This window comes from Populus alba, chromosome 10 (assembly GCF_005239225.2).
Source record: "Populus alba chromosome 10, ASM523922v2, whole genome shotgun sequence".
In the NCBI taxonomy this organism is placed as follows: Eukaryota; Viridiplantae; Streptophyta; class Magnoliopsida; order Malpighiales; family Salicaceae; genus Populus; species Populus alba.
The window spans coordinates 19,190,715-19,211,829 of NC_133293.1; the positions used below are offsets into that span (position 1 = coordinate 19,190,715).

At 36.1% G+C, this 21,115-nt stretch overlaps 4 protein-coding genes across 6 annotated transcripts; all 4 read left to right on the forward strand.

Annotated features, from left to right (window-relative positions):
- Positions 1-393: 393 nt before the first annotated feature.
- LOC118059762 (ras-related protein RABE1c) lies at positions 394-5,532 on the forward strand. The gene is made up of 9 exons (XM_035072736.2): positions 394-434; positions 526-611; positions 2,913-2,985; positions 3,392-3,492; positions 3,994-4,059; positions 4,426-4,523; positions 4,763-4,825; positions 4,908-5,000; positions 5,146-5,532. The coding sequence occupies exons 2-9, from the start codon at positions 539-541 to the stop codon at positions 5,227-5,229; spliced, it is 651 nt and encodes a 216-aa protein (XP_034928627.1). The 5' UTR covers positions 394-434; positions 526-538; the 3' UTR covers positions 5,230-5,532.
- Positions 5,533-7,526: 1,994 nt separating this feature from the next.
- LOC118059763 (uncharacterized) lies at positions 7,527-12,696 on the forward strand. Of its 3 annotated transcripts, none has more exons than XM_035072737.2 (9): positions 7,527-7,684; positions 8,199-9,866; positions 10,004-10,230; positions 10,317-10,649; positions 10,876-11,122; positions 11,440-11,568; positions 11,651-11,866; positions 11,965-12,088; positions 12,352-12,696. In XM_035072737.2, the coding sequence occupies exons 2-9, from the start codon at positions 8,316-8,318 to the stop codon at positions 12,588-12,590; spliced, it is 3,066 nt and encodes a 1,021-aa protein (XP_034928628.1). In that variant the 5' UTR covers positions 7,527-7,684; positions 8,199-8,315; the 3' UTR covers positions 12,591-12,696. The 3 variants fall into 3 exon arrangements, with proteins under 3 accessions (XP_034928628.1, XP_034928630.1, XP_034928629.1); XM_035072739.2 differs by having other exon boundaries at positions 7,531-7,684; positions 8,041-9,866; XM_035072738.2 differs by having other exon boundaries at positions 7,545-7,684; positions 8,116-9,866.
- A 1,488-nt stretch (positions 12,697-14,184) lies between these two features.
- On the forward strand, positions 14,185-15,064 carry LOC118059773 (uncharacterized). The gene is made up of 3 exons (XM_035072748.1): positions 14,185-14,349; positions 14,546-14,669; positions 14,892-15,064. The coding sequence occupies exons 1-3, from the start codon at positions 14,185-14,187 to the stop codon at positions 15,062-15,064; spliced, it is 462 nt and encodes a 153-aa protein (XP_034928639.1).
- Positions 15,065-18,181: 3,117 nt separating this feature from the next.
- Positions 18,182-21,013, forward strand: LOC118059876 (WAT1-related protein At2g39510). The gene is made up of 7 exons (XM_035072872.2): positions 18,182-18,439; positions 18,602-18,664; positions 18,757-18,873; positions 19,038-19,275; positions 19,671-19,832; positions 19,988-20,139; positions 20,573-21,013. The coding sequence occupies exons 1-7, from the start codon at positions 18,237-18,239 to the stop codon at positions 20,781-20,783; spliced, it is 1,146 nt and encodes a 381-aa protein (XP_034928763.1). The 5' UTR covers positions 18,182-18,236; the 3' UTR covers positions 20,784-21,013.
- The last annotated feature ends 102 nt before the right edge of the window (positions 21,014-21,115 follow it).

Consider the following 21,115-nt stretch of genomic DNA (forward strand, 5'->3'; position numbering starts at 1 on the left):
GTTTATTTTTATTCTTAACTAGAAAGATATATATTTTGTTGTAGTCTATAACTAGTATTCACAACTATTTTTACAATTTACGGGTTTATATTATATATGTTTTTAATTCATCGCATTAATCACAAACGTTATTCTTTTATTTCTTAACATACAAATTTTACTGTACTAGAAAACACATCTACAATGTTAGTCCTCGAAGCGTAGGGCAAAAAGTTTTCAACGAAGACAGCATAATTGCATAATATAGTGATTAAAATATTAAAAAAAGAGGAACGATCTAATACAGCCAAGTCCTCCTTATAAAAAGTCCACGTTAACTGTCATTGGCAGAATACAACTGTAGAAAGTTGGAAACGGAATACACGCGGAGAGATACAAAAAGTCCCAAACGAATCAGACAGTCTCTCTTTCCCTTCATTTGCTAACCTAAAAAGGCACTCTCTTTCTCTCTCTGCTTTCGATTTTTTGATCCTGTTTTTGTTTCATCTACAAGGGATTCTTATTCTTATTTTTTGGAATTCAAAGAGGAAAACAGACGATGGCTGCACCACCAGTAAGGGCTCGTGCTGATTATGATTACTTGATTAAGCTTCTCTTGATTGGTGACAGCGGTTGGTTTTTTCTTTCTCTCTACTATTCTGGTTTTGTGGGTTTTGGTTTTGATTTGTTGGGTTGGAAAGGGTTTCCCTCCCCTACTGGGTTTTTTATTTGGAATGTGATTCGGTGATCTAAGTTTTTTTATTTTTTAAAGGTTTTGACAAATGTTATTTTTTGGTTTCGTGTGGTGTTTGTGATTTTGTGTTGGATTTAAGGAATGTTGATCTGTATGGGTGTAACCATTTGAGGGTTTGCTTAATTGGTGTTTGTTTATGATCTGGTGATGTTGGGATCGGTTTTTAATAAGCATTCGCATCAAAAGACGGCGTTGGTCATGTTTATAGCTGTACATAGCATTCACATTGCTGTTTGATTGCATGCATGAAATTGACAAGTGATGGGTTTTTCTTTTTAATGTCTGCCTGAGTACCCTTAAAACCTGTGTTTGCCTGAGTAGTGAATTGAATTTCGGTAAGCAGGACCCTTAATGTATTGTTTTAATCGATCATAGAGCCTGTGCCAGTTGGTCTTAGTTGGATGTGCGTGGCATGACAGAAACTCTATGAAAGCATCAAGGCTCCATACATAATACATATATTTGGATGACAATGTTATTTTATTTTAGTTTTCATTTACATTGTCTGTGCATATGCTTGGAGAACCTGGAAGCTTCTTTGTCTGTACTGTCATCATCCTTTCCAAATTTTAAGTCACAGGTTTTCCTTTTATGCTTTGAAGTATGAGCATATCGTGTCCAGGCAGTTTTGATTATTTATTTATTTAGATTGGTTACATGTGTTAGATCAGGCGATGCTGGAATGGAGCATTTGTGTCACAACGAGGATTAAAAACAATGTTTTAACTTGCCAATAATTTGATCCCGCATTTTGACTTGGTTTATCTGCTTCATTTCCCCATAAAAATGGGGTTTTGAGTGAGGGATTATAAAGATACCCCTATACTCTAGCCTTTTTGCATGAAATAGTAGCAATCTAGGCCCATACATGCACCATTGTAACTGCAAGCCAAGACTTTTACATTTGCCAAGAGTTGGCCTTTTTGAAGAGACACTTTCATGTAGTTAGAGATGGTGCTCTCTGTTTGGAGCACGCAGAATCCTTGTTTGAACTTGCATTTGCAAATGCAAATTCATACAAAAAATAAAAAAATAAAATAGATAAATTCAAGAGTGGTTACATACAGCCCAAGTTCAACATAATCTAATGGCCAATTGTCGGATCACAGTTGATTTTTTTGGTGCCATGGAAACCATCAAGAAAAACCGGGTGAGAAGTGGCTTAAAGTTAATAATAATAAAAAAAGAAATGTTCAAGGAGAAGGAGATTTCTTTGTGGTAATGAATCCTAGATGGTCTGTGGTTTTTCTGCTTCGTTGGTAGAGAAGATGTGGACCTGTAAATGAGCTCCTATATGTCTTTGCAGGCAACTTTTCCCTAAAGAGAAGCTGCAGATAACCCCAGGCATGCATGTAACTGACATGGTAGATTTTTTTGTACCAAAACGTGGTCTTTAGAATTGAATTTAGTATGTAAAAGAAACAAAATTGACAGTAACTCTGACTGTGTCTGTATAGTAGCCAGCTGCCCGGTTGATTTGTCTTCCTAACTTAGAGTCATTTATGCTGATTCCCTGGAGAAGTTCGTAGATGCTAGTATTTGAAGATTAGAGACAACAAAATTAGACATGAGTTGTCATTCAGTAGTTTTTGGTAAATTATGGTTCTTTCTATTTTGAATGACTTGAATTGCGTTAAATGCATCACAGGTTAGTTTGTATAAGTTCCACCCTTTGTCTTTCTTGTTTCTTTAGAATAGCAAGGGTGCATCTGGATCTCCAAGTATTGAGAATGGAATGGAATGGAAATAGGATTTCTTTGCAATCCCAAGTGGAATTTATATTTTAATTTTATTTCAAGTTGAATCTACTTGTAACAGAGTCTTAATAGCACAAAAAGCAGAGTGATTTAGTTCATTTAAAATGTAATATCTCATTTTCACTCTTGAACCTATCAAACGTCCCCAAAATGTCCTTCACCCCACTTGTTTTATTTTGACCAGTGATACTGATTTTTGATTGGATTTGTTTTAAAGTTAAACCTAATATTTTACATTAGTATTTGCTGGCAGCTCTCATTTCCTGTCTGTTTCCATCTGACTTTAAAAGTAATGTGAATCTATGTCATTTCTGGGGGAATTTAATCCCGGCATTATGGGCTGATCCACATACCATGCCTTGTTTTGTTTTTCTATCTCTTGTGATTAATTGACATCCCAGTTCTTGTCAATGTCTTTGTAGGCGTGGGGAAGAGTTGTCTGCTTTTGCGTTTTTCTGATGGTTCCTTCACAACCAGTTTCATTACCACCATTGGGTTTGCATTCCTGAGAACTCTGCTAATTTTATATTGTGAAAATATTTTACCATCTCTGGACATGTAAATATAGAGATTTAGGTTAATGATAAGAAGCACTGTGGGACTGCTCATGTAATTTACAAGGGAAGAATCGAGGGTTACTGGATTTCAAGTCACCAGTTAGTTTCATAATGTCTGAGGAAAACTTAAAATGTAGTGATGCAAATGAAGTTGAAAAATTAACTTCCCGCTTTTGGCTGTGTTCATAACCATTCCAGACAATTTCCTTAGCTGAGGATCTGGATATATATGCAAATTTGTTGGCATAAGAGCCCGATCATGATGTGCTGATGGCTAGAAACTTCATTTTGATTCTGTTTGTTAAGCATTTATCTTATCCTTCATCTGTACTTTTCTTCAACAGCATTGATTTTAAGATAAGAACCATCGAGCTTGATGGTAGACGGATTAAATTGCAAATTTGGGATACAGCAGGCCAGGAGCGTTTCCGAACTATCACAACAGGTATGTGTTTTGCATTTACAAATTCTCTCTATTGTAAAATTTATGGCATTTTTCATAGATGCAACTATCCTTGCCTGATTTGAGTGTATCATATGATGGTGGGGATGGTAGACTGCATCATGACTCTGCACTTTTGAGCCTGGAGGCTGTAGAGTGACTTCACCCAGCTGTTTAACCTATTAATTTATGCATGTAGGAGATAAACAAAATGCTTTATGAAACCTAAGTAAAAATAACCTGTTGGAGAGAAAAAAAGAGCAAAGTGGAAACTCCTGAGTTAAAATGTAGAATCCCAGATAGTTAGGATGACTCCATCAGGTTGATATCCAACCTTGGAAATTTTCCAAGTCTCACGAGGCTGTTGGTGGTGAAATAATTGTATTAACTTGCGTACATGATGGAGAGGCCCGAGTTTGGAGGCTTATGTCAATTCATTTAATATAATTCTTTTGATCTCTAGATGGTGCTGGAGTTGCTTAAGTGCTTTGTATTCTTACGCAGCTTATTACCGAGGAGCCATGGGGATTTTGCTCGTGTATGATGTTACTGATGAATCATCTTTCAACAGTAAATTCTCTTATTGCCTTACCTTTAGCCTTCGGATTTGAAGAAATTTCAATATTTTATCCATTTTGCTATTGTTTTATTGTCAATGTGTGTTGTTTGCATTTTCTGTTTTTGGGTGTGGGTAACCAGCATATCTGTCCTCGTGTTTTGCTTGATTTCTGTTCATCACGTGTTTCTCGCATTTTATGTTTCTTGGTGTGGGTAGCCAGCAAAATCTGTTTATTGTTTGATAACTGTTTCATCGAGGTGGATTTGTGGTAGATCTTCTTTTTGATATAGCAGAGCTTCTCCTTCGTCTTGTGGGTCTTTCTTTTGTTGTTTTTTATTCTTGAATTTCTGATAGAGCTAGTTTCTGATTATGATCAGATATTAGGAACTGGATTCGCAACATTGAACAACATGCTTCTGACAATGTCAACAAGATACTGGTGGGAAACAAAGCAGACATGGATGAAAGCAAAAGGGTATGTACTGTATTTTACTACCTGTAGGAAATGTTTGTTTCATTAACTTGGTGGGTTGGATTGCAAGTTCATTAATTATGGGATGAGCCCTCTTTTGCACCCTAGAAGTGTGGAGTCGTCTTGTTCTGTCTTATAATTTAGGGTGTTACATTAGGGATCCTCATTCAATTCCTATAAGTGTTTGTGCGTATACTCCATTGATGATAATTAGGAAAGACCTTCCTCTTATGTTTCTCCAGGCTGTGCCCACTTCCAAGGGCCAAGCTCTTGCTGATGAGTATGGGATCAAGTTCTTTGAAACTGTAAGTGCAAATATGCTTCTAGACTGGAATCGACACTGCTTTATCTATTATCTTCTGTTTATACCCGGAGTATTTTCTGCAGAGTGCCAAGACAAATTTGAACGTGGAGGAGGTCTTCTTTTCAATTGCGAGGGATATCAAGCAAAGGATCTCAGAAACTGATTCCAGGGCAGAGGTAACGTTTGCTTTTAATTTCTTCCATTAGTTCCCTAGTTGGAAAATGGGTTTATAGTTACCATTTTCCAGGGGAATTGTTTTTTGCCCCCATGTTTCTTCACAAATATTGATGTATTTCTTCTCCCTTTGTCTGGTGGTACCAGCCTCAAACAATCAGGATTAACCAACCAGATCAAGCAGCAAATGGTGGCCAAGCTGCCCAAAAGTCAGCTTGCTGTGGATCATAAATGGAGAATCAAAATATGAACCAAGGGTGAAAGGTTATGCAAGTGGCACCCATTGCGGTGTCGAACTAATGCTGATGACGTTGTGCTGGGTACATGTATTTGTGCCCTGTTATTTTTCCAGAATACCAACGTTAGTGTGCTTAAAGCAGTATTTATTCTCTCAACATGTGGAATTTATAATATATCACTCCCTTTCCCTTTCTGTCGTTTTGGGGCTTCAACTCGATGACTGACTTGATGTAGATGGATAATTCAAATTTAGCTCTTTTCTCCTATAAGATGCCTGGTGCTCTCTTCTGTTTCTTTAGAATTTGTAATTTCGTGCGTGCGCCTCTTTGAATGCTACCACCCAAACACTCTACTGGGAAAATAAAATGTAATTCATTTATGCGTGCGATAGCCTGCCTTGCAGCTACCATCGGTGGCAGGCAAATTGCTGGATATATTGGCCGTTTCATACTGAATGTCCAGTGAAGGTGCCATACTGCCATTGAAGGCATTTATGTAATTAGAGTGTATCTCATGTGATGAGGCCAGTGGCTACCACAGGGCTGTTTGAGGCCCTGAATCTACGGTCCCTCTGTAGCTACGGCTATCAATGATATTTACGGGTCAGATTTATTGATATTAATTATTGATTAGAAAATTTAAATATTTATAAATAATCAATTGAGCTTCATTTATCTAATGTATTTTTTTTTCATTTTCTAAATTTGATTTATGCTATATGACTTGACTCATTTCAATATTTATTCGAACCAATTCATATGCTATCATTTTTAGTACTGTAATGTGCTTCTCCATGGGTGTCTGGTAACCATGTATGTAAGGGTATAATCGGTGATTTGACAGCAAAAGCAATAAGAAATCCTATTTCCAAGGTCACAGGATATAATTAATCAGTTGATGTTTCAAATGCAATGCAAAATTCTTGAGTAGTCTACTTTCCTTCTAGTGATGAATTTCAAAATACTGGGAATTCAAGGGTTATTATCTACTATTATTTATTTATTAATTAATGAAAAATAAAATAATTAATATGTATTTAAAGAATGTATATATAATAAATAATAAAATATTAAATACTATTCATGTATGTGTTTTATGTCAGTATTAAAGTGTATGTGTTATATTGTATTGAAGAAAAATATCTAAATATTCTACAAATATATTTATATAATATAAATATATATTTTGAGTTAGATTCGGACGATTCTCGAGTTAAATTTAACAATATTCATATTCTATTTATTATTTATTAAATCCAAAATATTCCTTATACATTCGGTCAAGACAATATATTCAAGTATTTTTTTTGTTACCCGTCTTCAACTAGGTGGGCATGGCAATATGCAGATTGTGGGTTTATCCAACCTGTCTCAGATAGTCGGTGCATTTTGCTTATTATTATGTACTTGGACCCTGGCGAAGCATGCGTACCGTATGCTTGGCTTGTTGACTTTTGATTAATCAATAAAAACCCCATTTATTCGATGTTAATTTATGCACCGATAATGTTTGAACAAGTAATATTACGAGTCAGAAGTCACTATGTCTATCTCTTGTTTTGAAAATAAAATAAATATTATTTTAAAATTATTTCACATTGAATTTATTTTATATCCTGATTTTTATTTCTCAAACCAAATACATTTTTTTTTATCTATCATGTTTATTATAAAATCAAACGAACATCATTATTATTCTAAAAACATGAGAATATAAACTATTACCCATTATTATTTTTAAGTCAAATTTGGCTCCTCTCTAACTTCGATATTTTATAGGAAATAATCACCATTTAAATTAACTATTTACTGCTCTGGCATCAGCAAAACTAGTAGTATTCATTTTTCCATAAGAATCTTATATATTTATTCCTTTCTTTTCTTCACAACATGGGAAGTCTAAATATTTCAATGGGACAAAGTTAAAAGAAAAAGGTGAACGAATAATGTAAACAAATAGAGAAATGTGTTTACCTAGTGCTAGTATATTGTAGCGTCTCAAAAATATTTTTACTTAAAAATATATTAATTTTTTTTATTTTTAATATTAACAAATTAAAATTATTAAAAAAACAACAAATAAAATATTAATTTAATATTTTTTAAAGATAAACAAAGTGAAAATGTGATACCAACATGCACTCTGAGTGTAATGAAAAGCCAGGTCTACAACACAAAATGTCCTGAAAACTCTGTTGGGCTTTCATGGGCCTGACCCCAAGACGAACTTATGTCACATCACGCAGTCAAAAACAGTGCAATGAATAAATAAGGAAATAGCAAATAATAAATGGAAACGAATAAATAAAGAATTAACAACAGCAACTACAATAATAATCAGCTTTGAGAATACTGGGAAAGAAAGAAAACGAGAGCCCGCCGTCGTTGGATTCAAGACAGCATAATCGCTTTTTCACGGCGCTAGGGTTTCTATCCCTTTCTCTCCGGTACGCATTTCTCTGTCTCGCCTTTTCCCTTCACAATGTTTCCCTGCAAATCTACAGCACTCGAGCTCAAATCGTGCTTATTCTGTATGTTTTTGACAGTGCTATGCAGATGTTATTTCCTTTTCTTGTAATGTTTGATTAATCTGTAACCTGCGTTTTTTTACCTGAATCCAAAATGTTTGAGAATTTATTGACTTTGATTGAATCCAGTCTTTTTGTTCAATTGCTGAGTGATTAAGCACTATTGTCTGATATTATTTTTGCTTCACCTTATTTTATTATTCAATTTATTTACTTCCTATTTGAAAGCCAGATTTAATAGAGGATTTAATCACTGTTATTTATGTTTTTTTCAGCGTCCAGTGCCGTCTTCGTATTTGAAAGCCAGATTTAATAGAGGATTTAATCACTGTTATTTATGTTTTTTTCAGCGTCCAGTGCCGTCATTTTTCAGTTGTTAAAGTGGTGAAGTGCTGCTGTTTGATAGTAATGCTTTGATTTCTTTGTTTAACAGGTGTTCTTCAATAAGGCAGAAGTACATGTTTTTTATGATTGATTTTTGAGCCTGGGAGGTATATAGTATATAGTCTTTGAAGAATTGGTGGTATTGAGTGTGTGTGGACTGACAGCTATGGCATGGTTTAGAGCGAGTTCTGGTGTAGCAAGGCTTGCTATCAGGAGGACTTTATCTCAGGGTGGATCATATGCAACACGATCACGGGTTATACCCCCTCAGAATAGATACTTTCATTCAACAGTCTTTAAGTCAAAGGCGCAAGCTGCCCCTGTCCCCCGTCCTGTGCCCCTCTCTAAGCTAACTGATAACTTCTTAGATGGGACCAGTAGTGTTTATTTAGAGGAGCTTCAGCGAGCCTGGGAAACTGATCCAAACAGCGTGGATGAATCGTGGGACAATTTCTTTAAGAACTTTGTGGGCCAGGCTGCTACTTCTCCAGGAATTTCAGGCCAAACTATTCAGGAGAGTATGCGTTTGTTGTTGCTCGTCAGGGCTTACCAGGTTAATGGCCACATGAAAGCCAAGCTGGATCCATTGGGGCTGGAAGAAAGAGAAATTCCAGATGATTTAGACCCTGCTCTATATGGTTTCACAGAAGCTGATCTTGATAGAGAATTCTTTTTGGGAGTGTGGAGGATGGCTGGATTTTTGTCTGAAAACCGTCCAGTGCAGACTCTTAGAGCCATATTGACCAGGCTTGAGCAGGCTTATTGTGGGAGCATTGGGTATGAGTACATGCACATTGCAGATCGTGAAAAATGCAACTGGTTGAGAGACAAGATTGAAACCCCAACATCTATGCAGTACAACCGTCAGCGGCGTGAAGTTATTCTTGATAGGTTAATATGGAGCACGCAGTTTGAAAACTTCCTGGCCACTAAGTGGACGACAGCTAAGAGGTTTGGACTTGAAGGTGGGGAGACTTTGATTCCTGGAATGAAGGAGATGTTTGATAGGTCAGCTGATCTTGGGGTTGAGAGCATAGTTATTGGAATGCCGCACAGAGGAAGATTGAATGTACTGGGTAATGTGGTTCGGAAACCACTCCGCCAAATATTTAGTGAGTTTAGTGGTGGCACAAAACCTGTAGATGAAGTTGGGCTCTACACTGGAACTGGTGATGTCAAGTATCACTTGGGAACTTCTTATGACCGTCCAACAAGAGGTGGAAAGAGAATCCATCTATCTTTGGTTGCAAATCCCAGTCATCTAGAAGCTGTGGATCCTGTTGTTGTTGGAAAAACTAGAGCCAAGCAATATTACTCCAATGATTCTGACAGGACTAAGAACATGGGAATATTGATTCACGGTGATGGTAGCTTCGCTGGACAAGGTGTGGTGTATGAAACTCTACATCTTAGTGCACTGCCAAACTATACAACTGGTGGGACCATACATATTGTGGTGAACAACCAAGTCGCTTTCACAACTGATCCTAGGGCAGGAAGATCTTCACAGTATTGCACTGATGTTGCCAAGGCATTGAATGCACCTATTTTCCACGTAAATGGAGATGATATGGAGGCAGTTGTTCATGTGTGCGAACTTGCAGCTGAGTGGCGCCAGACTTTCCATTCAGATGTTGTGGTTGATTTAGTGTGCTATCGTCGTTTTGGGCATAATGAGATCGATGAACCATCTTTTACCCAACCCAAAATGTATCAGGTTAGCATATATATATATATATATTACTTTGCATTATGTTTTTTGTTAATCCTATTTTCTTTTGGTACTACCCATTCAACTTCTCTCTTGAGATGTGTCAATCAGACTTGTGACATTTCTGATTGGGGACCTACTAGGTTATTCGGAATCATCCATCAGCACTGGAGATCTATAAAAAGAAACTCTTAGAATCTGGGCAGGTGACCGAGGAAGATATTAGCAGGATACAGGAGAAGGTCCTTTCAATCCTCAATGAAGAATTCTTGGCAAGCAAAGATTATGTTCCTAAAAGAAGAGATTGGCTTTCATCTCATTGGACTGGGTTTAAGTCACCTGAACAGCTTTCACGTGTCAGAAATACTGGGTATGCTGGCAACTTACTAGTTCTGGATTTTGTTGGCTGCCTTGTTTTTTGCATTTTTATATTGAAATCTTTATGCTGTTATGCAGAGTGAAACCTGAGATCTTGAAGAATGTAGGCAAAGCAATTACCACCTTTCCAGAAAATTTTAAGCCTCACAGAGCTGTAAAGAAGGTCTATGAGCAACGTCTACAAATGATTGAAACAGGGGAGGGAATTGATTGGGCTGTCGGAGAGGCTCTTGCTTTTGCCACACTTCTAGTAGAAGGCAACCATGTTCGATTGAGCGGTCAGGATGTTGAAAGAGGTACATTCAGTCACCGTCATTCAGTGGTTCATGATCAGGAAACTGGGGAGAAGTACTGCCCCCTGGATCATGTTGTCATGAACCAAAATGAAGAGATGTTTACTGTAAGCAACAGGTAATATACCAAATATTTCGGTCTTCTTTTCTTGTGTTGAACTTTTTCCGGGCAGAAAATGCCTCAAGAATCCCTTAAATTAATTAGATATATTTTGTTGCCAAAGACTTGCTTGTGGTAACTTTTTCCGGGCACTATATGATTACTGAGACAGTATTTCTCTGGCTGAGTTGGTGCTATATCCTGGACTTTCATTTAACTAATAGCAGTTCTGTCTTGTGCACAGCTCTCTTTCAGAGTTCGGTGTTCTTGGATTTGAATTGGGTTACTCGATGGAAAGTCCAAATTCTTTGGTAATCTGGGAAGCTCAATTTGGCGACTTCGCTAATGGGGCTCAAGTGATATTCGATCAGTTCCTGAGCAGTGGTGAATCAAAATGGCTGCGACAAACTGGTCTTGTTTTGCTTCTTCCTCATGGATATGATGGCCAGGGCCCTGAACATTCTAGTGCACGGTTGGAACGATTCCTTCAGGTATTTGCAAGAAAGACTTTTAACCCCCTTTTCTTTCCCTTGCAGTCGACTATATGGCTCCCCACTCCATGAAGTTTATTACAGATTATTCACAACAAATAACAAATAGCACGAGTTTCAAATACCAAATAGCATAACAAATAACAAAAGGTTTCTTACAGATTATTTACAACATCGAAGGAAATTTCACATTTCAAAATATTTTTCCCTAAATTATTATAATATTTTGTTATACAATCTCAAATGTGTGTCTTCTACATTTGTCCTGGTTTATACAAACATTGTCCTTACTGATGTCTATTTGAATCTCATTGTAGATGAGCGATGACAATCCTTATGTTATACCTGAGATGGAACCAACTCTTCGTAAGCAAATCCAAGAATGCAATTGGCAGGTTGTAAATGTTACAACCCCTGCCAATTACTTCCATGTTTTGCGCCGTCAGGTGAGGGCAACTACTATAAATCCCTTTCCACCATCCTGACAGCTGTCTGCAATTTCTCATGTGCTATTGTTTCATTTCTCAGATACACAGAGGTTTCCGTAAGCCCCTTGTCGTGATAGCTCCCAAAAACCTACTTCGTCACAAGGAGTGCAAATCAAATCTCTCAGAGTTTGATGATGTACAAGGCCATCCTGGTTTTGACAAACAGGGGACCAGATTTAAACGTCTCATAAAGGATCGGAATGACCACTCAGACCTTGAGGAGGGTATCAGGCGTCTGGTTCTGTGCTCTGGAAAGGTGCGATACGTGGCTTCTGGTTGTTGCTTGTCCTGAATTCTGTTTTTTATGCAGACCTAGAGGATGTCGGTTATGACATTTGAAATCTTTGCTTGCAGATTTATTATGAGCTTGATGAAGTGCGTGGAAAGGTTGAGGCAAAGGACATTGCAATTTGTAGGGTGGAACAGCTATGCCCGTTCCCATATGATCTCATACAGCGTGAGCTTAAGCGATATCCAAGTAAGTCTTTTACCTTCATGGTTTAATGGGTTGTCTAGTCTCCTAGTGATACAAATGTATGAGATTTAGTTACTGCACAATAGATTGAAACATCTTATCAGTTTCTTATAAAATTCGAACATTAATTCTTTTGGGTAGTTGGGAGTGATTTCATATTTGGGGTGGCTAAACTTGAGTTTCTTTTTTCTCTTTTACTGAGCTACCTATCTTTCGACATGACGAGCAACTATATCCTGACTCTTTTTTGTCTGCGTTTCTTTTAGATGCGGAGATTGTTTGGTGCCAGGAAGAGCCAATGAACATGGGCGCTTACAATTACATTGCTCCACGACTTTCGACTGCCATGAAAGCACTGGAAAGAGGAACGATGGATGACATCAAGTATGTCGGACGTGGGCCATCTGCTGCATCAGCCACTGGTTTCTACCAGGTGCATGTGAAGGAACAGACTGAACTTGTGCAAATGGCCATGCAGCCTGAACCAATAAAGTTTCCTAACTGAAGCTCTTGCGAGCTGTTGAGCATAAAGTCTAAGAACAGCAATCAAACATTTATACATTAAAAATATGTTGTGAAGTTTTGATACCATTTATATCTTGCCTTGTGTATGATGCTTGTTCATCTTTTTTTGCCCCTTTCCTTCAAAACTTCTAGTCAAGGGACCTTGGGTTTCTTTACACCCAAGCTGAGCTGCATTTCGAGATACTGTCGTCAATAACGCGGAAGGAAATGTTCGTCTTTATTGCCGCACGATTCACAGTAACATGGGTGTTCTGCTATTTTTTATTTTTTTGGTTTTCACGTGTTCTTACCATGAAATGCATTGGAGAGACACGTTAGTCGAATATCGATTCCCTAATCGGTACATGTTTGTTCCAGCGCAGAGGCGTCCGAACTCGTTTTAACCTCTTTTTGCATCATCAATTATGATCATTTTACCATTTGTTATTGGACTCAAAGTTACCTGGTTGCTAATGACCCTTGAATTAACAAGAGCTAAAACCCATGGAAAAACACTGATAATCCAGATTCAATGATAGTGTATTAACAGGTTTTGCCTTTTTTATAGAAAATTATTCAACTGGATTTTAAGGACTAGGACAGTGAAGTTTTTTTTTTACAAGGCTTATTGTTTGTTATTAAATTAATTGAGGATGATTTACTCAATTACCTTTCAAAGCAAAAAATAGCCTTTTTGTATTTTTTATTATTATTATTATCAGGTTGGTTTAAATGCAATTTAGTATTTAAATAAATATAAATTATAATTAAAAAAAAAAAAGTGGTTGGCACAGTGCATGCATTAACATGTGGAGACGCTTATGCTTTTTAGGCGACATTTATAGTGCTTCTTAGCAGCCAAATACTCCTTTTCACTGTGTCATTGAAAGTGTCCCATTATTTTTTTTCTATTAGGATAATGCATGATAGCATTGGCGTGACAATAAGACATCAACTACATCTTCTTTTCTCTCCTTTCCCTCAAAATTTATGTTGTATATATAATATTTCAAAATTATCCTTAATTTTATTTATTGAGATTTCAATCTCGGTTTTTATTCTTTTTATTTTTAATTTTTATTCTTGGTTTTTTTTATAAAATTTTGATTTGTTTTTAATTTCATCTATCAGTCGAAATATGTTGTTTTTTCTAATTTGATTATCATTGTTTTAATTTTTTTTTTTAGATTCTTTTGTTAAATTAATTTCTCTTTTTAATTTCACCTTTCAAAAAAAAAAAAATAGTTATCCTATAGTTTATTTTTTGATCATTATTCTTTTAAATATCTTTTTATTAAAATTTTTTTTCTCACCTTTCAATAAAAAAAAACTAATTATCCTCCACTTTATTTTTTATTTTCATGTTGATTCTTATTTTTTTAATTCTTATTCTTATTTTGGATCATCCTTCAAACAAAAATTTTTTAGTTATACTCCAGCCAACTACTTCCATGTTATGCGACGCCAGGTGAGAGTGTAAGATCTGGTTATGATTTATGAATAATCTTGTCTTTTATGTTAACTTTTTGGGGTCCCTTCTTATTTGTGGCTCCATCTCCCAGATACACAGGGGTTTCCGTAAGCCTCTGGTAGTCATGTCACCAAAAAGCCTTCTTCGACACAAGTTGTGCAAATCAAATCTTTCTGAATTCGATGGCCATCCAGGCTTTGGTAAGCAGGGCACCAAATTCAAGCAACTTATAAAGGACCACTCTGATCTAGAGGAAGGCATCAGACGATTGGTTCTTTGCTCCGGAAAGGTGTTCTTGTTTTACTTTTGAATTCTAATGATGAATAATTTCCTTCCCTTTTCTTACAAGTGCTGGACTACTAGACGAGCACCTCTGTGAAATACGCTGTACCTTTGTCGAAAAGATGTTGCCCCCTTTTCTTGTATTGGTTCGATGATTTCAGCTGTGCATGGCAAGTTCTATAAACTCTTTAACTATATTGCAGGTTTATTATGAGCTTGATGAAGAGCGGGAAAGGGTCAATGGCAAAGACATTGCAATTTGTAGGTTGGAACATCTTTGCCCCTTCCCATCTGACCTCGTCCAACTAGGACTGAGGCGTTATCCAAGTATGTTCTCAATCAACTGGATGGCTATAATTTTCTTTGGAGAAGAAATAGAAGCAGGTTTTCTCCATCACGCACCGAGAAGTGCTACAGGCTATAGTAAATCTAGGAAGATCCAGAAATGTAGCATGCTTTTAGTAATTGGATTCCCCAAAAGATTCAAATAATGCGGGTGGGAATTCTAAGGACTACAAGGCTGAAATCATCTTCATTAAACATGTCAAGATCTACCCTACAGGAATTGCCAGGAAGAGCCGATGAACACCGGTGCTTACAGTTACATTGCACCCCGTCTTTGCACAGCTATGAAAGCGATGGGCAGAGGATCATGGGAAGATATCAAATACGTTGGCAGGGGTCAATGCACAGTCTCCTTGGACTTCATACAGGTTGATTAATTTTCCAGCTACTAGTCGTCTTCTCCCCTATTGGGCCTGTAATTGGGCCTTTCGACTTTCTGGATTAACAAAACTAACTAATTAATTAGTCCACACTGTTTCAGAAACTTATATTCGGTCCCCGAACTCTTAAATCTCTTTATAATTTAGTTATTGTTTTTTGTTCTTTTGGACCCACCAGCGATAAAAGCCGAACTTGATTACCTGGTACCAAACAAGAGGCCCATGAACAGACGGAGACGACACGTCAGATACAAGCAACACAGGTGGTCAAATACCGATGAGCTGATCTCAAGGCCTTTTCTTACGTGCTGGTGCAGCGTTAGAAGTCACGTGAGACGACACCAACCTCTTCAGATCGCATCATGTATATCACACTCTAATGAAATGACATCTATCTGGAAGATTTATTTATTTATTGAAATGAAAAGTCAGATGGCACTACCTCGTGAAAGGAAAATGATTCATAACTTCATTTTGGATATGGCAAACAACAAGTAGAGCTTTTCCGTCCGTCACTGAGCTGTGTCCTCTTCGAAACTAAAAATGAGCATTACTTGCCAATATCTGCATGCATGCACATGGCACAATAATGTTTCAAGCTGTATTCTGGAATACGTGTATGAAGTTTGCTTGGATCTGCAACAGTCCTGGATTTTATCAATCATATTGTAGACTTGGAGTGGCTGGTTGCTAGCTAGCCCATAAGGTAGACGTACAAGAAAGATGTTTATATATATATATTCGGGAAAGAACTATATATCATTGGGGTGTTGATATGCCTTGGAGGAAATGCTACTGATTTAACTATATTTGGAGTCTTATAGATATGATTACGTACGCCAATTAATTATTTATGAGTCTCAAATGAAATTGATCTCTATGTTTGTTGCTAGCTAGCTAGCTAGCTGATTGCACTTGCCTCGCGAGGTCGACTTGAAATTAATGGGAATGCATCAGAGAAGTTTGTTTCTTTTTTTTTTTTATGGCAAGATGGGTATCCATCGATTTTAGAAGGCAATAATTATAAAAGTGAATTCACCGATTTTCACACAGCAAGAACTTGAGCTCATCGTTGGTTTATCAAGAACCCTAACGAATGTCATCAGGAACCAAGTGGTTTCTTTAGTTAACCGTAGTTCTTAGTAAGTGTTGAGCTAATAATAATGGTGACTTGGTGAGATACAGATCAGCACCATTAACAATGGGCTCCCGGATGGTGATCGAACCCAGCACAAATTAAAACCATCATTTTGTTTTCTGTCTTTAATTAGGAACAAAGTTTTTGGTCTGCTTGCATGTGTAGCGCATTTGCAGTTTTACAATATATATTGTGGGCAATGTTGAATGAGTAGGAAGTTACTAAAGAGAAAAGTAAATTATCCCTCAAGAAAATCAGATAAAAAATATTATTTAATGGTGCATGAAATGGAGTTGACTACAGGTATATGTATATATATTTGGCCGGTTTTTAGCCAGTTATATGAACCTGTAATTCTGCTTAGTGCTTTCAAAAAGTAGTCTCGAAAGTAATCAGATGAAATGGAAACAAAATCTTCTTACACATGCATACAGGTGGAATTAAGCCAGGATTTTCTAGTTTTAATTCTAAGCCAAAATTAAATTAAACGAGATTCAGTTTTGATTTTCTCAACCATACTAGCTATATTTATATATGATCTTATTGAATAAAAGATAAATTCCTATTGGATTCAGCAAAAAAAATCCGAATTAAATAACATGTAAAATGGTTAACTCACATCATGATCAAGACACGGAAATATGAAGGAGGTGCTGGCTCCTAATTAGTGGCAAATCACTTCGTGGCAGCACGAAATTATTTGAGTATGAGATGGATTGCAATTTGTTGCTGAAAATAAGTAAAATATGACCACCATGATAGAATATATATATATATATATATATATATATATATATATATATATATATATATATATATGGTGAGTCGTGACCGAATATTCCATGATTGAATAGTTTAATCTATATTTGGAATTTATATATATATATATATTTGAGAGATGAGGTGTGTGTGTATTATTAAGGAATTGATTTGTCTAGCTATATATCCAATTAACGAGAATGAGAACCCAGTATAGCAACATCAGTCTAGTTATAAATAATCATATCCACAGTATTATAGTAAATTGCACAATATAAAATGTATATAATTATAAAAAGTTAATAGATTTACTTTTATGTTTTAATCTCTACATTAATTATTAAAGACTGCTCTATATATATAAATAATAAATATTGATTAACTAATTGATTAAAACTTTTATTATTCTCAACTTACAAACTTTCCATTATAAAAAGTCAATATATATTGCTTAATTAAAAATTAATTAATTTTTTTTTTTTTTGTGGTAAACTCAAATCTTTTTTTGCAGAGAGACACTTTAAATAATTAACGATGCATAAATTATAAATAACTATATATTGACATGAGGGCGCGGCGCTTGCACAGTCAATATATATATATAGCTCTTCGATCATGTAATGACACTAATCTAATTAAATGCTATGTTTTTTTATATTATTATTATTATTTTTAATCCTCGAGCTAGCTAGCTAGCTGCACATGTTTCTTCTTTTACATGCTAGCTAATTGAGCTATTGTTTTCCAGAAAGTTGCAAATTAATATATATTTGGTTTGGCGAAAGCATTTTACGTAACGGAAAATGGAAAGGTGACAAAACCTCAGCAACAAATCAAATCAAATCCTATCCCAAAAACCTTGAACCCCCCAAAAAAATGCTTGAAGGCAAAGGTGACGTTTAAGTAAACCCCACCACTTTCCTAGGTATTGCGTTGCTTGTTGCGTTCAGCTCTCTTTTCTTCCTATCCTAATTAGTCAGCAACATTAATGATTCTGTTTGATATATATGTATTTTTTGTGTAATTAAAATGACTGCTGGTTTTCAGGCTGTAATGGAAACCAAATTAAGGTGGTCTTTTGTAATAAGATTAGTTAGTGGAGTCCCTAGACTTTAAGCAAACTAAAGACGTGCAGTTATTGCTTTGATCAGTGAAAAACGCTATATAACCAAGCTATCCCGTCCTCACTTAACTCATCAGCTCTTTGCGTTGTGTGGAGAAAGAAAGCGACATCTTGAGAGAGAGAGAGAGAGAGAGAGAAGAACAATCATCATGGCAACAGAGTCGTCCTCGGATTCGCCTTATGATAAGGCAAAGCCATTTCTGGCTGTGGTACTGATACAGTTTGGCTATGCAGGCATGTCCATAATTTCTAAGCATGCCCTAAACGAAGGGATGAGCCAGCATGTACTGGTAGTCTACCGGCATGCCGTCGCCACCATTGTCATAGCTCCATTTGCCTTCATTTTTGATAGGTATGGGGTTTCCGTGGGTCCTTTCTGTCATAAATATACGCCAGTACTAAGCGATAGCTTAGTTGATATTAAAAATTATCATTTTTTAACCAAAAGAATATATATTATGTAATTGATTAATAACTAACCATCTATATATATATTCATCAATGTTTTATGCAGGAAAGTAAGGCCAAAGATGACTCTCTCCATCTTCTTTAAGATAATGTTGATGGGCTTGTTGGAGTGAGAATCTTGATTTAATTACCTCTTACAAGCTCTCGTTCCAGCATTTTTTCTCTCCTCAACCTTGTTAAACTGTAAGAAATATTGTGCAGGCCAACGATTGACCAGAACTTGTACTACACTGGTATGAAATATACCACAGCAACTTTCGCTTCTGCCATGTGCAATGTTCTTCCGGCTTTTGCATTCTTGATGGCTTGGGCCTTGAGGTAGTTGCTTGTTAATCTGGAGGCATCCCCCTCCCGCAAATTAATTATATGCGCATGGATACATATGTGGCCCGTATATATATCCTAACTATTTTATATCTAGCTATTTATATATATATATATATATATATATATAGTAAGGTTTTGTTTTTATGATTTCGTAGGCTTGAGAAGGTTAACATAAGGAAAATGCATAGCCAGGCAAAGATAATTGGGACCATAGTCACAGTGGGAGGGGCCATGCTCATGACTCTTGTCAAGGGGACCCAGTTGGATTTGCCGTGGACAAAAGGGTATGATCGACATGCATCTACAGGTGGATTAACCAAGCAGGATCCTATTAAGGGTGCTCTTATGATCACCATAGGCTGTGCCTGCTGGGCTAGCTTCATAATTCTGCAGGTTTGACCTTTTGCAATTAATATATATCATTTTAGATCAAAAACATTTACGTAATCATTAATAAAAAAATCTCTGGGTAATTAATTTTTTTAAAAGAATTTCGTTTATTTTTATATTTTAAAAGTATTTTTTTTTTAAAAAAATTAAAATTTATTTCTTTTTTTCTCTATTTCAAATTATTTTTTTAAGATTTAAAATACATCCCCATAGTCTTTATCGCCATCCAAAACTAGTCATGACATGAAGAAAATATTGATGACAAGATTATCTAGCTACAAAGAAAAACTACCTTATAGTCTTAATCAATTCCGTCTTGGTATACCATAGCTAATTATTTTTGTGGGGCCATTCTTATCGGTAAGAATTATGTTTTAATTATTTCATTTTATTTACAGGCAATAACATTAAAATCATACCCAGTTGAGCTCTCCCTTACGGCTTGGATATGTTTCATGGGAACCATAGAAGGTACTGTGTTAGCAGTTGTAATGGAAAGAGGAAATCCCTCAGCTTGGTCTATAGCCTTGGATTATAAACTACTGGCTGCTGTTTATAGTGTAAGCAATCCTTAATTCTAACAACGTCTTTCCTTTTCCTTTTGAGTTGTAATTTATTAGAAGTTTTTAAATTATTTTAATTTGTTTTTCCAGTTGACTTGAGAAAGAATATTGATTTCATTTTCCTTTATTGGCTTTATGATATTAAAATACAGGGCGTATTCTGTTCTGGGCTTGCCTACTATGTCCAGGGATTGATTATGAAGCGTAGAGGACCTGTTTTTGTGACTGCCTTCAATCCTTTAAGCATGGTTATCGTTGCCATTTTAGGCTCTTTTTTCTTGAAAGAGATATTATACTTGGGAAGGTAAGGAAATTAAGTATTGCTTGGCTAACAGTACTCGAGTATATCATAGGTTGATTCAATGACCATCTAGGCAATAATTAAGGTTCTTTTTTCTTAAGAAATCTCGAGTTCAAGCGTCTTCCTCATAATAATAATAAAAAAATACTCAGAAACTTTGACCAATTTCAAATGGAAATAGGTTTTTTTTTTCCCATGAGATCTCGAGTTCAAGCCTCTTCCTTAAAATAATAATAATAATAATAAATACTTTGAAACTTTCATCAGTAGTACTGAGACACGGGGTCATACATTGTCAAACTTCTAACTTAAGCATGCTTGGCACAAAATCCTCTTACAATAAAAATAAAAATAAAAACGGGAAGTAATAAATTAAAAACGTTACTCCAAGAATTTTTTGGCTGCGGACTAATTGAATAGACCGCTGTCTTTGTAGGGTTTTTGGAGCAGTCGTCATCGTTACTGGGCTATATCTAGTGTTGTGGGGCAAAAGCAAGGATGAACCTCCATCCAGTTCAAGCAATGATAAGGTGGCAGCAAGTGCTACACAAATGGCTACCAAAACGCATGAGAGGACGGAGACCTTGAATCAAGATTTTGTTGCTCTAGATCTTACCAGAGTTAGACCTAACGATGAATCTTATTGAAGGAATTATGCAACCTCGAAACGATACCGTTTATTTCTCATAATCTGGGCTTCGTTGTAATTCTCAACGAAGCTTATATCAATGCGAGATTGCCATATTGATATATCAACTAAGAATTAATATTTTTTTTTTGTATTTTTCCTTGCGGGGATGTCATGAATATCTAAAAATTCTACCATGTTATAACCACAATTAATTAAGATTTATTTTTCTGGTTAGTATTGAGACAATTTCTAAGTTATGTATTCGTTAATATTTTCTCCTTTCGATCACCACTCTTTAGTGCTCGCTTAATTAGTGGCGGTCGTTGCTCGTTGCCCCGACCTTCCTCC